Genomic DNA, 21,032 nt, shown 5'->3' with positions numbered 1-21,032 from the left:
TTCTGTGCCTCTTTTTGTGTATATATGGAAAGAAGTGTCAATGGCAGTGTTCAAATTCCTAATTTATTAAAAGCTTTATGCACCATTTCAGGTACTTGAGGTTCGTGCTTCATATAATTTTGTATATGCTTTCTTACTGACACACGAACAAAGCCGTTCATTATCATTGGGTTGCCATGGAGTACTGATCACATGGATCTAGGAATAACAACCCATTATGCTAATATAGCTTGTCATTGTGTTTGATGCAAAGTGATGTCCCATAACAACATCTGATGTTTGTAACTAATAGAATTTACAGTAAGATCACGGTTTATGAAAGAGCATTGCCAAACATTGTCTACCTTCTTTCCTTTGAAAGATCTTTTCGATTCTACTCCTATTTACAAAATATTTTATGTATTTTTGGGGTGGAATACCTAATTCTGTAATGCATACAGCGTTCCCACAGTCTTCCTTGTACCCCCAAATAAGAAACAACTTTAATTCAGTATGCTATAGAAGGAGTGGTGCTTTAATCTTTATATTCATTCAGCTTTACTCAGTAGCAGATGACCAGGCATCTGTGGGTGATCTGTCACCTTTGCTATAGACAAAGATGTGCCTTTAGTCTCTTCCGGATTCTCAGGATGATCCATCTTCATGTGCATGTGAACATGCTGTCAGTAATAGCATTTCAGCCATAATCCTTCTATGTTCGTCAGACATCCACTCAGTCAGTGGAATATGGTTGGAATATAGAGCACAGAGGTCTCTCTTCAGAGAGCTTCACTTTTCTATATAAGCCTTTTCTTACGGCAAACAGTTTTACATGGTTTTCACTTCTAGTTATAAGGCATATTTTAAAATGATTCTGGCAATATACTTTCTCATTTGACTTTTTCTCTTTAAAATATTCCCTGAAAATTAAACCATCCAGTAAGTTGCCTCCATTTTCATATTCCCCTGAGGTCTATTATGCAGAATAACCCTTAAATCAGGTTCAGTTTTGCCAAAGTGTGTTTGACATTGTAGGAAATTATTACCTATATCGCACGGATACTCTGATCACACAAGTTATATTTGTACCTGGATGTACAAAGAGAAATCCAGTACTGATAGGCACTCAGACTTCTGTTTCTTTATATTTTGTGGATTAGAGAGAAATCCTTCTTAGAACATCTGTATCTTCCTTTTACCAATGAAAGATTGTTGTCAGTGATATTTTTTCTACTAATGTATTCAACGAGTCATAAATTATACAACCAGAAAAACCATTGTGTCATCCAATCTGTTCTCCTCATAGAGCAGGCTTTATGGCTTCTCTGAATTAATTTCTGTCTGAGCTAAAGCACATCTTCAAAAAAAAAAATCTTAATTTAAAATTTCCACTAATGGAGGAATCAGCCTTAATAGCATTTCTGTAGTTAATTTCCTTCCCTTTGTGTTAACTTCTTTAATGCATTTGTCTAGTTTAAAATTCCAGCCATTGGCTGTTACTGAATGAAGGGCTGTCTGTTAGCAAATTTCTGTTCATCGTACTTGTGCTTAGCAGGCATGGAAGTCCTCTCACCTAATTTGCAGGTATTTTTGGTGTTTATATTGCATCTGACATAGTCAAACTATGCTTTCCTGATAGCCATGGGACAGACATATGCACTTTCAGGTTGCAGTTCGGATGAGCTGTTTAGACGTTTTTATTAGGTTGTAATGAATCACGCCCTGGAAGTGCCTGATTGCTTGTATTGTATAAAAAGGCATTTTTGGTCGAGTGGCTCAATGTGTTTGCAAAAATCCGGGCATTAAAGAAGATGATTAAGTGACACTGTAACTTTCTCATGGTCAACTAATCTAAGCTTTAAGACAAGTTTTCCGGTCATTAATTATAGTCGCCTTTCCTGATTGTCCTGTAGTTCATCAGCATCTTTCTTGAGTTGCAGACACCAGAATGGGACTGAGCATCCAGCAGTAGCTGCAAAGACACTGGCAGTGCAGCAGTGGAGTTTTCCTGTTTTTGCTTTTGTTTATCCTGCTTGAAAAGGCTCTCCATAGCTCTTCAGGTCACAAGAATAGCAGCCTGTTTTCAACGCATTAGTCATCCTGGTCTCAGGCCTTTTTTCATAATCAGTGCTTTCCAGGAATAGAAAGCCTTATTCTGTCCCTGTGGCATGCATTCTTTGTTTCGGGATATGCAATTTTGTATCGGTTAGTATTAATATCTCATATAGTGTTTGCTTCCGTTTAGTTTTCAAAATGCTATTCAAATTAGAATGACCATTTTGCTATTTTTCTCTCTACTGGTGTTGTACTTTGCCTGTAAGCTTTATAGAAATATTTTGTTTTGTTTTGTTTTGCTTCTTTTATGTCATTAATAGTAAGAATAATTGGTACAGGACTGAGAAATGATCTCTGTAACTCCACTAGATGTATTATGATATGATTCTCTCTTAACCTGATATCTGATATCTGGCTTTTAATCTGTTCTTGTTGTAATACATTGATTTCTTGGTACTCATTTTACAATTTGGTAAGATACGAATCCAATTGCCAAACAGAAATACAAGACTACACATTTAACTTTGTTAACCAAGTTTGCAATCCTAAAAAGATAGCTAGTTTAATAAAATCTACCTTCCATAAACCTATGCTTATGGCATTGTATCATAATACTTCAGTTCTTTATTAATCAAATCCAGCCATTCCTGAATGAACGTCAGGCTCTGTGTTGCAGTTACCTGGACTGACCTTGCTGACACTTTAAAAAAACTGATAGAATACTAGTTTTATTCCCTCTCTCTGGAATATTGAGTATCCATTTGAATATCAAATAAAGGAATCTTTTATTATTTTCAGAAGTCATTAGGCTCTTCAGTTTTTCTAAGGAATTACTCTGTTTTCACAATGTAAGCTGTAAGCTGTTTGAGTATTTGGAAAATCTGTTAATAATCCTAGGACCCTTTCTTTATTTTCAGAGATAACTGATGCAGAGTTCATGCATGTAGGTGCACGTTCCTCTCCTTTGACTACAGGAAAACCTAAATGAGTAGTTCAGATTTAAGTGTGATGCTCCTGGCTTTCTTAGTGAGAACAGGGAACCCCATCCGCAGTCTTCTGGCATCACAGAGTCGCCAGGCCTGTGCAGGAGCAGAATGGATAGGTGAAATGTTCATCCCAGTTTGTGTCAGTTGGGGCCTTCCCTCACCATTTCTTCACTCATTTGGGGGCACTTGGGTGTGTGAGCAGGTGAAACACTAAACAACAATTTAATAACGTATTTCTGGCAGTAACTTATTTCATGGCATTTAGACATTTCAATATGTGGAAGGAGTTTTCTGTCATGGCCCACTGGCTAGCAGGAGAGCAACACCCTGTCCGTGTCGTGTTGGGTGTTCGCAGCCGTGCAGTCATGCAGATGTGCCCTCAACAGCAACTAAATTCCGTGTGCTTCATTGATTTGCTCAAGTCAAAGCCCTTCACTAAGCAGCTGTAGTCGAGCTAAACTTCCAAAAACCTTCACTGAGCTAATGTGAATGGTAATATCATTATCTTTTCCTGACACTTTAATATTTTGAAGTCAAAGGGGAAATACCTATGTTGCAGAGTCTGAGTCTAGCCTACATGGCTAAGAAACAAGGGAACTCAACTTTCAAAGAAAGAGCTGTTAATATAATGTTAACAAAGAGTTATTAGGTATTACAGCATCATAATCTTGTGTGGCTAATAAAAGATGACACATTGTGTGTTGAGTTTTCTGCAAGCTAAGAGGCCAAATAGTGTTTAATTCAATATAGAAGACAGACAATGTTGTGAGTGTGCTGCTGCAGCCAGTAGTAAGTAATGACAGTAATGATTCAATCAAAGATAAACTAGGGGATTGGTAATGATAATTATTAATCCAGATTTTGGCTGCAAAACTTTCTCTCTCATTTTTCTTTGTATAGACGTTATTTTGTGTGCTTTTTGTGTAGAGGGGAATATGAATGGATTTGTCTGATGTATTCTCATGTTAGTGTTTATTCACAAAAATCTCTCCTGTGGTTTCATTACAGAAAGATTCATGAAATTTTGTAAAAGTCTTCTTGGTCTGTGAAGGTTTAGCTTGCCAGTTTACAGTGCCAGCTCACGGCTTGGCTTACTCCTGGTATTGTGCCATTTTTCACCCACGCAGTCAAGGCTATGAATCCTAGCCAGCAGCAGCTGAAATGCACTGTGATGCAGTTTGGTCTGTACAAGAAACTCGTGAAGAGTTTACAGACTAAGAGTGACAGTCATCTCCTATAACCTTGGATGCTTATCTTCCTTGTCAGTTCTCCTTCAGTAATCGCTGGCAAGTGGTAGGCACCTCTAGAAAGTGAATTTATTCTGTCTTAAGCTAAGAATCTAAGAAGGATTTGATGAATCACCTCAAACCATTAGTCTCTCTTAATTTATTCTACCTGGAGCCTGGATTGCCAGGTTAAATTCAGTATTTAGGTTGTAGGTGGCTAAATTTGAACCTTTCCCTAAAAGGCAGCAGTAGAGTAAATTAGGTGCATCAGGAAATAAGGTCAAAGAAGTGACTACAGTTTTAAAGATTTTTCTTCAATGTAGTTCTACATTTTGAAACATAATTTAAAGATGACTATTTTCTAGAGCATGAAATAAGCAAAACCCTTTAGGAAATCAACTTTTAGCCATTGAGCAGTGTCAGATGGATCAACAGGACTGTTCAGGTCATGCAGTTTCAGATGGAAGTGAGCCACAGCCTGTTTCTTTTTGTGTAATAAGAACTTTGCTGATATTTGGACAAGTGATTTACAAAAAACTTGGGTTTTCATACACGTGTACACTGTACAGAACCCATATCATCCAGAACCAATAAGCTGTTTTCATTTCAGTGAAACACGTGAGTTTTTATCAGCACAAACCAACATTTTTGTCTGTGGTTTGGAAGAGGAATTGTGGACTACCAGACAACAAAAATTCAGGGAAGGTTCTGGTTCTAGCATCTGAGGTAGCTATTTAGATTGGAATAGGACTTGGATACAAGTATTTAATATCTTTCTGTAGTAAAAAATAAACAGTTTAATTATCTTTTTAAAAATCCATCTTGTCCAGGCTCTCACAATTTTACTGTAAAACATTTAAGGAGAAAAGGAAAGGTATACATACTCTCTCTCCAAGAGAAAATATGTAGGGATGGAAGAAGCAGGTCACATCCTTCCTGTTTGCTGATCCCTCTTTTGGAAGTAACTATTCCTTCTTTTTTGGACTCTTTTAACCTTGTGCTTCCTCGGCACTTTTCCAAGTTCCCTAAAAATAATTCTTCTGCTAACACCCATCAACCACAAAATGATAGGAGTATCTTCATCTCCCTGTCTCTGAAAAGGAAAGCAAACCCAACAAAACATCTATCTAAAAAACTTATAGGAAGCTATTGTCAGATTCAACAAAACCAAAGTAGAGCACATAAAATCATTTAAAAGTATATGACATTGTTATTTAAAATAAAATGCTTTTTAAGCAGTATACATGCTTTTTAAGCAGTATCCCACAGAAATTCTGGCAGAATTTCAGAAATACGATCTTTTTTGTTTTAATTGTTTTAAAATCAATTAGTTTACTCATCTGAAAATGATGACATGTACATATCTTTCCACCCTTATTTTAAAATAAAGTTTTTACTTTTGGAATAACCATCAAAGATAACAAAGCATTTAAAGTCATACAGGAAAGTCACCAAGATTTTGAAAGCATATAGTTAAGCTGAAGTCAGCCTTCAAAGAGGCAGCGTGTCCTTACTGTATAAAAAACAGAAACTGAAAATATTTATGTTTGTTCTGGAACCCATCAGAGGCAATAAATATATTTCCTTTAGTGAGAAATCACCCCCAGATGGAACGCTCAAATGGCAATTGAAAAAACGCTTTGGGATTGCACACAAGATTTCCCATGTCATTTAGCTTTTTTATTCTTTGCTCTTAAAATCAATCAAGCAAATTCTAAAACAATCACAAGTAAAAATGTTTATCTCCGTTACATGCCTGGACTCCCATGTACCTTCAGCACATGTGCTGTAGTGTGTGTAAATAAGAAAACAAAATTCTAGAAGAAAAGGATCAGGAAAAGAAATGGTGAGTAAAGAGAATGGGCTTTCTTGCCTCATTCAGATGCCTTGCGGGGATCTGAGATAAGAACCTAGGGAACGTCGTTAAGCTGCACAACCCCTGGCCTGTATCTAAGGAGAAAGGGAGAGGAAAAGTCTACATATCTATCATATAGTATCTTGGTTAGCAGGAGTTGCGCCAAGTCAGTGAAAAGGCCTTTAGAAAGGGGGCGGACATATTCAACAGGATTTCCTGTATGTTAGTTTGTTTTGGCAGTTGCCATTCATAAGTCCCCTAATACGGAGATACAGTGTCTTGCAAGGGGAGAAAACATGTGCCACCCACGTCTTTCTTCTAAGGGGTCTCATATCAATTGCCCGCCTCTGGCACAGAATTTCAATGTACGTCTTCACATTACAAAGCTAACCACCTACCTGTCAGCCACAGGGACATGAGAGCCAGAGCACTGCTACTGGCCAGGAAAGCCAAGCCACTTCTAGCCTTTCCCTGGTGCCAGACTGAGCTCCATCCTTAGCTTCAAAGCTAACAGGTTCTTTACCACACTCATCTATCTCAAACAGGACCTATCAGTGTGTGCCAGGGCTGTTCTAATATCTCCCTCCCTGAGCTTGGGCAAAGATATCTGTGTTAAAGTGGTTATTTCTTAATGGTGTTCATCTCAGAAGAGTTCATCTCTGAATGAAATGAGTGTCTGAGCTCTTTGTAAAAAGCACCCACAGAGAAAAGTGTTCCCCACCAGTGGCATTTTAGCATCCATCAGGCCTACCGAGAGGCCATATACTTGTTTTCAAGGATGCTGCATTTTGGTTCTGTCCTACAAAGGTTTCATTCTGCCGATCAGTGTCCAGCCCTGAATTCAGGGGAGGGCAGAGCGGGTTTGCTACAAAAAAAATGATGTTCTGAAACGCTCAGTCTCACTGGGAATAACATCTGGTCTGTTTTAGGCCTGCTACTTAATACCATCCTTGAAGATACAGAAAATTAAGTGAAGAATAGCATACGTGTGTGAATGCACACACACTCTTAGAAACTTCAAGCCTTCTTTTCCTAGACTAGGGTAGCTGGGTTGACCAAATCTACGCTTGATCAGCAGCTCTGCCACTTCTCAGTGGCTGGACTAGTTAATTTGTCTCCCGTTTTCTAGCTTTGCTCTTCCTTGTGTTCACATAGAGTTTACACTCTCTTGTTGTGGTAATAGGAATAGAAAATTTGGCAAAGGATTGCCAAACCAAGTCTACAGGAGGCTGTAGACTGTCTTCTGTAGTTCAACGCGTATTCTGAATTAATATAAACTTGACAACAGCATTTCTCACAAAGTCTTCAGGCAGAAATAATTTAAAAGGTTGCTCTTAATCTCAGTTACATTTGTTACCAAGTTCTGGAATGCCTTTATCATTGAAAATATCTTCTTCCTTTCTCTTCCCCCATGCCATTTTACACAAATGACTCTCCCGAGACGCATCATTTAAAGAAACAGAGGAATCTGAAATTTATGAATTATCATTTTCTCCCTTACAGTTTCAGCATCATCAAGTATGTTGAGACTATCCATCCGGAAAAACTTAGGTCATCTCTCACAGCCTTTTTGGAAATCCTCCCAAATCTGTTATTCCTTTCAGACTTGTTTTCAAAATCAGACGTTTTACTCTAGAGTCTTGAACCTCTCTTACACGCCTCCTTGTTGACCTCACAGCCTCTTCCATTTTATCTTCTAGACTGGATAGTAACACCTCTGACACAGTGATTCACATGCTATACTCTTTTTTGGGTCTGGAATAGTAAAGAAGAGCAATGTGGAGAAAAATCAAAAGTGATTCCTCTTGTTAATCCAGAAGTGATTCTGTGATGAACTCCATCTAGCACTGTCAAAAAAGATAGTTGTCCTCAAGCAAAGCCTTAGGTAGCTGAGGATCTGATAAACTGCAGAGTAAATATACCCTTTTTCAGATGCTTTTTCCCTCCTCTCAACTGCATACTTACCAAAATGTAATTAACCTAATTATAAAAAAGTGTAAAAATAACTGTGTGCCTTATAATAGCTTCTAAGGTCCATATAAAAGCTGCTGTATGAATCTGCCATAAGCAATAGCATTGTAGACATAGCTTTCCTTCTTTAGTGCTGGAAACCATTTACACTTCCAGCTGTAGTGGGCTGGCTTGCATTCTCCTCGGGATGGGGAGATCTGTAACGACTCTTTGAATATGTGTGTCCCAGACAGAGAACATTAACTGTGGAACTGTGATGACACACTTAACTGAATTTACTGCTGCAAACCTTCCTCTGTTTTAATAAATAATAATAATAATAAAAAAAGAGTAAACAAAGTATGTAGGCAAATATTTGTATTGTGTGAAGTTGATTTCCCTGTGAAAATGAAGGCCAGCACCTGTACCACCATAACATTCAAATTTACTTTCCAAATAGTCTGGATGTGGGACTCAGATGTGCACTGAATCCCTTCTGGTCCTTCATTTCTTGAGTGTAACCCCCCATAAGAGGAGATCAGAAACACTAAAATAGTAGTATCAGTTGCTTATTCTTAAGTTTTGTACTTTAGATAGATTTATTTCCTATCCTAAACATTGCAAGTCATTAATACTGTGTTTTATTGGTTATGTTTATGCCTCTATGATTATTTTTGCCAAAACATGCAAAAGAATTACGAAAATAATGCTGATATTAAAATAGTACTACTGCTGCATCATACTGTTATGTTGGAATAACACATTATCCTTGGGAATCTTATTGTTTCTGTTGCTAAGACAGAAATGGATCTGCTAGACCAATAGTTTGCTTTTTTCAGCAAATGTTTCCCTTGAATTTTATTCTCTTTTCCTGTCAAGCTCACACTAATCTGGGAAAGTTCTCCTTCAAAGGGCAAACAAGGCACCTTTTACTAACCTTGGCACTGTGTACTGTATCCTTGGAAATTAAATTCCTGACGGTTTGGTTAATAATGTGTTTTGTTTTGTTTTGTTTTTCTATTATTTTAACGGCAGCTTTAAAACAAAGCAACTTTTTTTAAGACTTATTTCAACAGATGTATAATTATCCATAAGGATATGTGGTTTGTCACTGACTCTTGGCATGGGAAAAGAATAGATACTGCGTTGTTTTTATCTCAAGGAATTCAAACTGTATGTACTGTTGGCCAAAGGACCTTAGTTACAAAACAAAACCCATCCTGTGTTGTTTCTGTGCTTTGCTTTTCTATACTAATTGCTTTCAGCTTGAATTGTATGATAATTCATGTATTTGATGTGCGTGGTTTGTTTATGCTGAACTCCATTATCCTGTCTCATGTTCTTGGAGTGCCTGAAGTAGTTTCACTAATCTGTCAGCATAGTATGTACTTGTGGATAAATATAGACGTGCAGCCACTCTGTGAGTGGTCATCATCATATGCTGAAGCTAAAAATTACCCCTTTGGTTATGGAAATGCTGATCTGATCCGGAGGCCTGCTCTAGCTCATACATTGTAGGTCTTCAGCACTTGTCTATTAAAAAACAAAAAACAAAAAACTAAAAACTAAAAGCAATGTCTGCCTCAATGCTGGAAAATTTATAGTGAAGTGTTGAAACAGGATTATGAAGCAACTAACTTCCTTTTTGATTTTAGTTAGAAAAGGATTCAGACTTTTCTAACTTAAGGATTGGAGCATTTCAGGTATTCGCAGGCTCATGGATATTACAGTAGCATGTTGGAGAAAATCCAGTGTGATCAGCTTTATAAAGGGGCTCGGTAGGTACAAAAATACTGAAAATACATGTTTTGGTTTGTGTTATGAGTCTGTTTGTTGTTGCTAAAGTGGAAATTTGACACAGTTAACTAAAAGAATGCCATCTGTTTCTTCTGCTTAAAGATACTGAAAATTCAGTAGCTGTTTGGCTGAAGTTTATCCAGTGTAGTGCAGACTCTCAGCTTCTGTGTTATGATCTTTCTGTTGTTTTCCTTTATCTTAGAGCTTTAAGAAAAATACCTGCAACGTAAATCATAGCAGAGACTCTAGGAAAATAGTTGTATTTTGTACTCATCCCCATGATCACTTTAGTGACTTTGTGTGTATGCGTGTGTATTCAAACTATTGTGCTTTTTTACAACTATTTTTAGGATCAGGGAAACAATACATGAAAAAAAATAGCAGTGATGTTAGTTCAGTGATCCATTTTGTGGCAATAGTATGTGGTTGTGGTGATAGGGGCTTCTGATATTGCATTGCTACTTCCATATTTCCTTCTTGTTTTTAAAAGCTTTCAAATGCATAACATTGAGAAAATATTATGATTATAGCCTCAACTAAATGAAAATATCCTGTAGGAAAAGCAGAGAGTATTTTTTGAGGTGCAATTTATTAGATACAGCAGAAAATAAGGAATACATCCTGGTAACAAGAAACTGGGTTGTTTGAGAGAAGTAGCTCTCAGACAGAATTGCACCCAAAATGGTGCAGACATTTTACAGCTGATCAAGCATAGTTAATCTTTGTTCTTTTCAGATTTTCCTAGGACAGGAGCTTTAAATATGTATACAACTTTCTAAAATTGACCGACAGATTCCCTGCTGTGGCAGGGCCCTCAGGCATCAGGGCTGCTTTGGTCTGCTGCTTTCTGTGTGGGAATCACCATTCATTCTCCTTGGGAATAAGCTTCTTTTCTCTGGGTGAAATGTTTATCTTGGTACTTGTGTGGTGACCAGCACCCTACAGTATGTTAGGAGTTCGGACTAAATCTTTCAGTGGTCCATTCCGATCATTCTCTATGTAGGAAAATGTTATTATTTTGAAATTATGTAATTAATTAGTCAATGAAAGCAGCATTTGTCAATAATTTGTCAATGAAACAACATTTAGAATTAAGTATAATCCCTTCCTTCCACCCCAACCCTGCCCTATGTCTTCTGCATAAACCCATGCAAATTTTATGTGGTGATTTCGCACATAAAAATTATGCCTTTTATTTATTGAGGAAGTGGCTCACCAGCAGAGATGGCAAAAATTGACACATTCTTTTTATCACTATTTTTTAAGGCCCACATTATAATGTATAAACATGTATAAACAGTGGCCTATCATGGATGACTTAATGCAACTATTTTTTAAGTTTTGAGTCCTTGATTTCCAGTTTCGTGCCTCACAGGCAGTTCATTTTCTTTAAACGAACTTTGTAGGGCTCTCAATCTAGGAGAGAGAACTAAATTCTGTTAAAGCATCAGCATAGAGGTCAGTGATTGTTTAGTCACTGGGATAGATTTTTGCAATGCAAATATCAAGCATATGCAAATGCTTGAGATAATGAAACTGAAAAGCTGTATTAGAAAGCCAGACTTGTGTCACAAGCCATTGTTAAGAGGCTTCCTAGTGAGAATGACTATGTGAGTTTAAATTCCAGTGTCTCCAGGTTTCTGTCCATACACATAATGATTGAAGGCAAGGATTGCAGCTCCCAGGCTGTGTGATTAGTGTTTCTTTAACTTCATGAATTTCGTTAGGATGTGAGACGTGAATGACCCACACCCTTCCTCCTTCTATCCCTCCTGTGAGTCCCTTCTTGGTAAATTTTGAACTTAGTGGCTAATTTAAACCACAGCTGCCTGAGGAACAGAAGTCAGGTTTGCATTTTATTGGATTCCCTCAGATACTTTCCAGAGGACGCCTGAGATGGCGGCAGGTGAGCGCTCAGGCCTGGTGGCTTCAGTTTGGCAGCACTGGGCAGGCCGGCGGCCTGCCCGGGCCTGGGGGCAGAACCACGGGGAGCCTGGGGATGGCTGTGGGGAGCTGGGCATAACAGCCTGGGGAAGGCCAAAAAAGTTAGGAAAAAAACATTTTCCCTAACTGAGCACTTGGCAATCGAAACAGCTGAATGGATAGGTGTGAGCTGATCAAAGCCATGCTTTTGATACATGTCTTAATGATTGTGAAAGTACTGTCTGATTCCTTTCTAAAGCTGTTAGGGGAGAAATTTCCATCACCTAGCAGATTTGATAGTCCCTATAAATTTGCATCTGATCATTTGCATCCCACTGTCCTCATACCTGAATTTCAGCAGAGCCTGGGTAATGTTAGGGCTTACCTTCTTCTCTGGTGGCTCTGTTTTCATTTCTTTGCAGTAGATTATTGTTCAGAACAATGTGTATTTTTAGAAGCAATTTTGTATAATCTAAATGAACAAGCCTTCTGTATAGTTTGTTTTATGCAAAAATCAATGCCAGCAAAACTCAGTGATTATGTTTTGCCCTCAGAAGTCAACTGAAACGTTTTAGGTAACAGAGCTAGCTGAGTGGAAGAAGTGTGCTGTGCTGGGGAGTGATGGCATAACCTGGCAATTAGGAGAGTTATTTTGAAGTAAAGTATTGGTGTGTTACATTTGCAGAATAATAGCTACATGAACAAAGCATTTCTATCTTGCATTATAGCCATATCAGACTTTTAAACCTTGGTTTTCTAAAGGAAAATATCTTCTCTTTTACCCAATGTGTCTATTTTATTTTTCAGTGTGTTAATTTAGGGTCTAATTCTTCCACATCTTGAATGCTATCAAATGATAATGTAGTCATTAGATTTTTTTTTTTTTGCAATTTTTTTCAGCAATGAAGTGTTAAAGTGTTTAGGAAAGATCTAAAGCCTCAATAATAAGTTTGTTATTTGACAGCTGAGTTACAGACCTGGCCTAGATGATAAAGGTTAAGAAACAAAGATGTTATTTCAAGAATTAAGTGTCAGCAGATCTTACCATGTGGAAAAAGAAGATTGACTGTGCAGTGCATAGTATTACGTAAGACTTTGTCTTTGATTTCTTCTGCCAGTCTATATTATGTAAATTTTACCTATAACTTTAAGATGGAAATTTTATTCATGTATTACATGTTTCTTGTACTAATAAATAGTTTCCAGCTTTGCTTTGCCAGTATAGTCAGCGATTGGGTTGCTCCAGAAAAGTTAAGACATGTTGAATTACCCAAGTAAATGCATGCCTTCTACCTTTCAGCTTCTCCAGTTGGTAACGGATATATCAAGCCACCTGTCCCACCTGTTTGTGGTACACAGAGAGAAAAAGGACCTCCAGCCATGTTGCCTATCAGCGTTGACCCGGACAGTAAGCCAGGCGAATATGTCCTGAAGAGCTTGTTTGTTAACTTCACTACTCAGGCTGAACGAAAGATTCGCATCATCATGGCAGAACCTCTTGTAAGTAAATGGAAATTCTAGGTATATACACAATTTACTTTGAATTTCTTTTTAAAATCAGGTCTGCATGTCACACAACGTGGAATGTTTTGCTTGTAATCTGTGTTAAAGTTCGATAGTGTTTCCCAAACCATAAGACACACTACTGTGGTGATCAGAAGGACAGAGTTATGCACGATATGCCAAAGGGGTGACATTTTTGCTTGAAATGAGGGCATGTGCTAATGTGATGGAGAGGCAGAAGGGGTTTCAGGCAACGTAGGTTTCACAGCTGGGAGAGAGGTCACTTGAGTCAAAATAGATTAGAAAAAGCTGAAATATGATTAAAAATATGTAAGAACATTACTGATTTTCAGCTAAAACATGGAAGTGAATAGCACTGCTGGTTCCTATTTTAGTTCTGACAGTAGTAGGTTTCATAATCTAACAAAGTGCTATAGCACGTATTTTCCATATATGAAAAAACATACAGCATTTGAAAAAAGAGCTACATTACAAAGTCTTACATAGGCAGTGAAAGAACTGACACTATTCCTGAGCTGTAAGGAGGTTTTTTTTTTAACATCTTATAATATTTTTTGTTACAAAGCATAATATTGACCTATGATAATACCTATTTCGTGTCTAGATATTCTGAATGGTAAAATTAGGATTGTCTTGATTCTGATGACATCTGTTTAGCTTTATGTTTTAATTTAGATCCAGAAGCATTTGATACTTTTTAAGGCTTTCCAGACTTTGTTCTGAAACATTAGGTAGATACAAAATGAAAGATTATGCATAATTTGGAAATAACACAAAAATGCTAAGAGAAAGGAATATTTTGACAAAGATCCATTTTTTCTTCTTATGTGGGAAGATCATAAAAGTTGGAATAAAGACATGGACAGTCATGGCCCAGGCCCTTTAGGAAAAAAAAAAAAAGTGGCTAGCAGCTATTTAGTATCATTCAGTCTTCATGTGACACACAGTGAAGATGTTTAAAATTTTAAGACAGAATATATTGTGAAATTACATACAAGATCCAGAAAACAACAACATGACCGTGACTGAGAGCATCATTTCCTTGGGGCACCTCTGTTACTCATAAACATTTATCGCTGCATTTGCATGTAATATTTCAGGCACAGATATTAAACAATGACCCTGATTTATTCCCATTCACATTGTGTTAAGATGATTTAGACTTGCTGTGTTTTGATACAGGTTGTTTTTTTGTTTTTTGTTTTTTGTCTCTTTGTGAAACTATGAGTATCTGAATGTTGATCTTTATTCCAGAGATTTTTCAGTAAAATTTTATTTAGCAAATTCAGTGTAGAATGTAAAAATATGACAGAGGACTAGAATTTCACCTTTTTGTTGTCAACAGTTTTGGTACATATTTCTAACAGGGGTCTAACTGTGAGACACTAACAATAATTCAATGTCATATTCACATCTTATTAATATTAATAGGACTTATAAGCCATGGCATGCTGCTATTTGAGAGTGCTGTGACAAATGTGCAAGCAGGTTTTTGTAGACATTCAGTCAAAATGATCTTGAACTAATTAGGTTTTAATAAATGAAATGACAGGGAAAATGGCAAAAATTATTCTGGAAAAGTGGCTAAGAAGTTCAGTTCACCCTTTTTGTGGGATAGCTGTTGGATGTCTTGCTGCTTTGTTCCCACATTTCTACTCCATTGACTAAAATTTTGACCAGGAGGTTCAAGGGATCTGCAAAACAAAGATTATAAATTGGTGATGCAGAGCCACCCTTCACCTTTTTTCACAATAGGTAGTCAAATGGTGAACTCTTTGAAGATTCTGTTCTAATTAAACTCCAATGTACTTCAAAGAAAATCAAGCTTGCAAAGTACTCTAGCACTGAGATATTTCTAGTCTGAATTCTCTAAGTCATTACAAGATATGACAGTTTAATTTTATAATGAGTGATGAATACTTAAGATATCTTTTAGAGAAGCTGAAATGATCGGTATATATAATTGCTTTTTCCTCTCTTTTATCATGAAGTCTATCTCAGATTCAAGCTCTGGATTAAATTAAAAACTTACTGTTACATTTTTTGCCTAAATCTTTCTTTCCATGCACAGGTTTTGCCTAATTATCCTTTCTGAATATTGCAGTTTCTATGAATTTTTCTCTCTCAGTTTCTTTGACCTGTTTGATATATCCATCTCTTTCTTTTGTGATGTACACAGAGCCGAACTGTAAATTACAGTTTTCTGACAACAGTGGTGGAAAATCAAATTTGTTTGCTGCCAAGAGCAGCCGATGCTAGCAAGGCATAAAAGATGCCTGCTATTTTCTAGGGCAGCAGTGAAGGGCACTCCACCCAGTCCCTCCTGCAGCCCCATGAAATCTCAGCTGGGACAGCAAGATTCCAGCAGCAGGAAAGGCACAGGGCAATGTCACTTACTCCTCCTGCAGCCTTGGCTGTCATCAGAGTGTGATTTGACATTTTGGTAACTGGACCTGGCAGCGATCATCATAAAAAATGCACTCCCTAGTTAATATGTTTTCTAGGCATAAATCTAATGTTGACTAACAAGTTAGAAACGAAACCTTTTGTTATCAGATGTGATTTTTTTTACTTTATTGGGAGAATATTTAATTTGAAATTTCAGGACAAATTTTTCACCTTTTTAGGGTGTCTGAAATAAAACAAACATTTCAGTAATTACACTAAGCTCACAAATATGTCACTAATTTTTAATGGCTAAACTACTATGCTCAGATTGTCGAGTTATATTAGTCCAAGTTAAAGGTATTTGGCAGCAGAATTAATTAAAAGGGATTTTCCAGTTTATACAATTAAATTCAAAGCAATGAAATGAAAGTCATTTCTTCTTGATAACCTTTAATAATTCCGATACTTTTCTGTAAATAATTTTTTATAACAAATATTAATCCTTATTTCTGTAGACCATTTTTCACAGCTGACTGCATTTGCATTTACATTTTTATCAGTTTGTATTATAAATCTTTTTTGCATTGCTTCATTTACAAACATGATTTGATATTTTAGTGCCATAGATTTTTTTTGTGAGTGGTGGTGACCTTATAATGAAGCAAAAAGAAAGAAGCCAAGGAAATATTTTTGCCAGTTCAAATGATAAAATGTGTTTACGTATCATAATGCTGTAAGAAAAAAGAAACCAACAGAGAAAAGAGTTTCCTTTTTAGGAGTGTTGATTATCACTTAGGGTAATAATTCATCCTGTGCATACTGATCAGGCTAATCTTTAAATACGGCTTTCAGCATTACTTACACACAGCTGTAGGCATTGATAAAACATAGTGAGCTACAGGCATTGACAGTGGTTAATGGTTAATTTAGCTGTTGGTAAACTTTCATTATGCTTTTCTCCTGCAAGCATCTTCTTTTACCGAGCTTGTCTAAATTCAGGAACTCTCTATCTGATTACTGAACTGAAGAAGAGAATTTATTTATTACAGGGTTAGGACTATCAACATACTCATGTATTCTGCCAAAAACCTTCTCCTTTTATTAGATAGGTTTATCTGGCCTTTGGAAGAAAAAAATGAAGGCAGCATTGTGGTTGATTCAAGTGTATTTATTACTTCCATTTAAGTAGAAGCTCAAAGATATTAAAATATAGACCTATATCAAAACAGGGTTGGTGATAACAGCCAAGCAGGTGTTTAGAAAGACTTCAAATGGGTAAGAAAAATGCAAGTAATTTTGCAAAGATATAAAAAGTTGGTTAGATTTTTGCAAAGGCTGACCAACCAATATGTATAGTGTCATGGCTGTCTGATTAGCTTTAATCTAGGCTTAACTGTCTCTAGGCATTTCAGAAGAAATATGCTAAGGACTGATTTGGTAGAAAATGAAGTAGAAGCTTTTAAGGTTTTTGAGGACTGGATGGTGATAACTAGTCAGACTTAAGTAGGCTATAATAATATCAAGCAAATTTAGCACATAGCTCTAATGTAGAATTTTCTGTTTTACATGGACTAAAATTCCGGCTGCATCACATGAGGAATGACTCCTTTGTTCTCATTTATGATGAGACACATTAGCATTACGCATTTTTTACATTTGAAATCCTCATGAATAGTTTGGCCAACACAGGTGTATGGGATCCACAGCACGTAGACAGGAGTTATTATCAGGAACAAGTAATATTGTAGAAAAGGGGCAAGGCAAACTGCTTCTGGCCATTCACTCAGTATGTATGTGCCTAGATAAAATGAAAAGAAGGCAACTTTATTTGAATAACCTTATGCAAGTATATGTTGAAAATGCTGTTCTCTTTGCACTTATAAAAAGTATCCTCCTTATGACCTTGTAAATGGTACTACAAACATGACAGATTCCTATTGTCATCCAGCCCTATTCAGCTCTGTGTCATTTTGTATCACTCAAGAATTCTGTCACTCATAATTAATGGAATTCTTTTATTCCACTACAGTTTGTAGTACTCAAGATTCTGTAAAACATATGTGGGAAGTCCATCCCAACCCTGACAAGTTCATAGTTCATAATATAATGTCATAATTCTGTATCTAATATAACATAACTGTCTTTTTTCTACTGAATTCTCTATTTAGAATTTGTCTTAATAAATATTAGTGGATTCATTCTTTTAGATCCAGTTGTGACAAATAATGCACAGGACATTAAGAGTAATTACCTGTTCTTCCGATAATTGTCTATGAAGTACTTAAGACGATTCTTCAGAAATTCTGCCTTTATTATATCATGCTGACCTCTCTCCAGTTCATAATAAAGTCAAAGCACCTACACATCATCTTACTTTAACTAGTCAACGTATAGCCTGCATATAGCATCCCTTTATTGTAAAGAGCACTAAGATCTGTTACAGTGGATTCATTAAGAGGCTTGCTGAACGGAACAGATCTATGTCTGTCAGTCACCATCCTCAGGAGGATGCCCCATCTTCTACTGCTCCCAGCAGCTGTCAGCACAGCAGGGTTTCTTAGCTGCAGGTCATTGGCTGACTGTATAACAGGTCATTTTTTTTAGACTAACAGTTGGTCTCAGTATTTCATTCAATTTCCAGCCATATCAAAGTATTAAGTTTGTTTTTTTGCGTGGGTGGTCCCCTTGGGTTTGTTTCTCTTTACTCAGCCTTTCCAGCAGCTAACTTCTGTTTCAGGAAACCAGTTCAGCATAACCATGGTCTCATCATCCCTCTCCCCTTCTTCACTGATTGAATTTTCTTGGAACTTCAGTGGCTTTTGAAGTACAGTATGGTCTTCCCAAACTCTCCTTTGCACAGTGAAGCTCTGCCAGTGATAATGAAGTGCAAGCTGAGCCATATCAGCTTGTCTTTTGCTCCAGGAGAGAGAGGCACCTGAACCCGGGAGATATTATCCATGAAATCAGCAAGTTCTTCCCATTTACCCAAAAGATGTAAAGGCAGAAAAGTATAGAGGAATGAAGCTTTTATACTGAAGATAGGGATCATCTATAGCAATGACAAATCCAACATCATAAAGGGCTTTCTCTTACTCTTTCACTCATCACCTCAGGAAAAAATATGCCCCTCTACTTATCTTGATGCGTATCGCAGGCTGAGACCTGTAGCAGAAGCCCAGCACTGAACAGTATAGAGCAGTAGTCCCAGGGTCTTGAATCTCAGGACGGTTACCTTCGTGAAAGACCTGGAAAGGTTTGTACGATTGAAGCAGTGGCCACAGACGAGATATCTTCTGTGTAGTTTGGAGGGATGTACTGTAAAATTAAAACACAGGAATTGAGACAAAGCATGTGAAAGACAGCTGGAGAAAGAATTAGGGGAAGAGACAAATGTAGGGGTTAGTAAGTAATCAAGTGAGTTCAGGAGAATGGAGAGAGGGGTCAGATTCCAGCTTCCATATGAGACTGGGAGGAAAGTTCATATCATTTTAGCAAACAGGAAGGAAAAAGACACATTTTTGTATAGCCATTGGAATGTGCGTTTGCAGTGATATACAGGTCCATGAAAACACCCATACGTTTTAGAGCCAGGCAATATCAACAGGAGTTTTCTTTGTGTTTCCACAGCTGGGCACAAGGGCAAAATAATGTTAGAGGCTTCAGATCTCATTCCAACAGCAGAACTTTCCAGGATGCTTACTGTCCCTGGGCCTTGCTTGTGCACAGATATAGTTGGAGGATAGTCAGTGGTGCACATGAAGGTTCAAATCGCTAAGAGGATTTAATGTTGGAAGATAGAGATTCAATCCAAGCTCACTGAGGCTGTTGCACTGTACCACGTGTTGGCTGATGCTTGCAGATATAGCAGAGAACCTGCCACGTGCCCCTAAACATGTTTTTGTATCATTTAAGGATATTGGTTATTGCCACTGTCCAGAAAGTGGAAGCTGTATTACAGTCATCTCAGACCGGCCTTGTAATTGGTCTGCTGCCCCTTGTCCTGTCACTACAGGTCCTGGTAAAAAGTCTCTTCTTCTTGTAAGCCCCTTTTATATATTGAAAGGCTGCAGTAAGATGTCCCAGAGCTGTCTCTTCTCCAGGCTGATCAACCCCAACTCTCTCAACCTTCCTTCACAGCAGCAGTGCTCCAGCCCTCTTGTAATTTTTGTGGCCCTCCTCTGGACCTGCTCTATCTGTCTTGCCTGTTAGTAAGATAGTTCCAATCCAGTTTTCATTCCCAAGGCTCACAAATGTAGGAAACTTGCCCACCCTTCCCAACCTCCCCATTTTTATAGTATTTGAGTAGTTACATATAAATGTACTAAAAGAAGGAGACTTGCCCACTGCTTGGAACACAGAGATCACCCAATTCCCTGGAGCGTTGCTCTCGCCATCAGCAGTAGATGTGCCTCAAGGTGAGGATGGAACATTTGTAATAACTCAGAGAATGTGATGAGCTCAACAGGGAAGATGCACATCCCCCATTCAGCATAGGGAAAAAAAAAAAAAAAAAAAAAAACACAAAGCTTCTTGTATTTGTCTAGTGTCCTTCTTGCATAGCAGAAATAACTTTGCTCATCATAAATCAGATGGTGTAAAACTCTTCATATATGGGTTAATTTCTCTGTTTAGGGAAAAAAGATGTACCAAATGACCAGGTGCAAGATAGGGTAGAGCATCCTCTCACCTTCTTCGCCAACTCTCAGAAGTAATGTTAAAGAAGATAGAAAGGAGGGAACAGTACTGCTCAAGTTACATGCTTTTGACTGCAGTGACTTTGTATTCCAGACCTATTTAATTTACCACTGGATCTTTCAGTGTTTCTATGTCACAGTTACCTGCTGTCCAACCAGCCTCCACTTCGTAAAAGAGATTATTATATGCATCCCCCTGATTTTTTTTAAATAAATATATATTGGCTGATGAAAAGTACCTAACCACCTTGGTAAACAGCTGAAACAGGATGCTGAATAACATTTTATTGCAAAGGTCATATAGTGGATTTGAAATTCCAGACCTCTGTAGTATGTTGGTCTTACTATGTGAAAAATAAGTTACTTACAAATTCCCGTACAAGAAACATTTTTCTGAAAATGCATTGTAATAGATCTTAACATAAGGACCAACAGAAGAAGAAATCTGTATTTATTTTGATAGCTTTTGAGAAATAGTTACTGTATATCTTGCTTACCTCGAAGAAAATGCATCATACAGGGATTTGTGTCTTGCTGCAGTCAGGCTTTGAGATGTAATAGCCTCGTTGTTTTCCAGCTCCACAACAGTTTATTACTGCTGCTTCCTGTACCAGGCCTTTCTCATTTCATGACTAGAAGTTTAGTTGGTTTGGCA

At 37.4% G+C, this 21,032-nt stretch overlaps 1 protein-coding gene across 2 annotated transcripts in view; it reads left to right on the top strand.

Annotated features, from left to right (window-relative positions):
- FRY (FRY microtubule binding protein) overlaps positions 1-21,032 on the top strand; it is a 164,922-nt gene that overhangs the window by 16,572 nt on the left and 127,318 nt on the right. For both annotated transcript variants that reach the window (XM_035542616.2, XM_050715879.1), the window contains exon 2: positions 13,072-13,271. In XM_035542616.2, coding sequence (XP_035398509.1) covers positions 13,072-13,271 — 200 coding nt within the window. The remainder of the gene's footprint in view (positions 1-13,071; positions 13,272-21,032) is intronic.

The sequence above is a fragment of the Cygnus atratus genome, chromosome 1 (assembly GCF_013377495.2).
Source record: "Cygnus atratus isolate AKBS03 ecotype Queensland, Australia chromosome 1, CAtr_DNAZoo_HiC_assembly, whole genome shotgun sequence".
Lineage (NCBI taxonomy): Eukaryota > Metazoa > Chordata > Aves > Anseriformes > Anatidae > Cygnus > Cygnus atratus.
The sequence above is the reverse complement of the archived record's forward strand: the minus strand, read 5'-3'. Positions and strand labels throughout refer to the sequence as shown.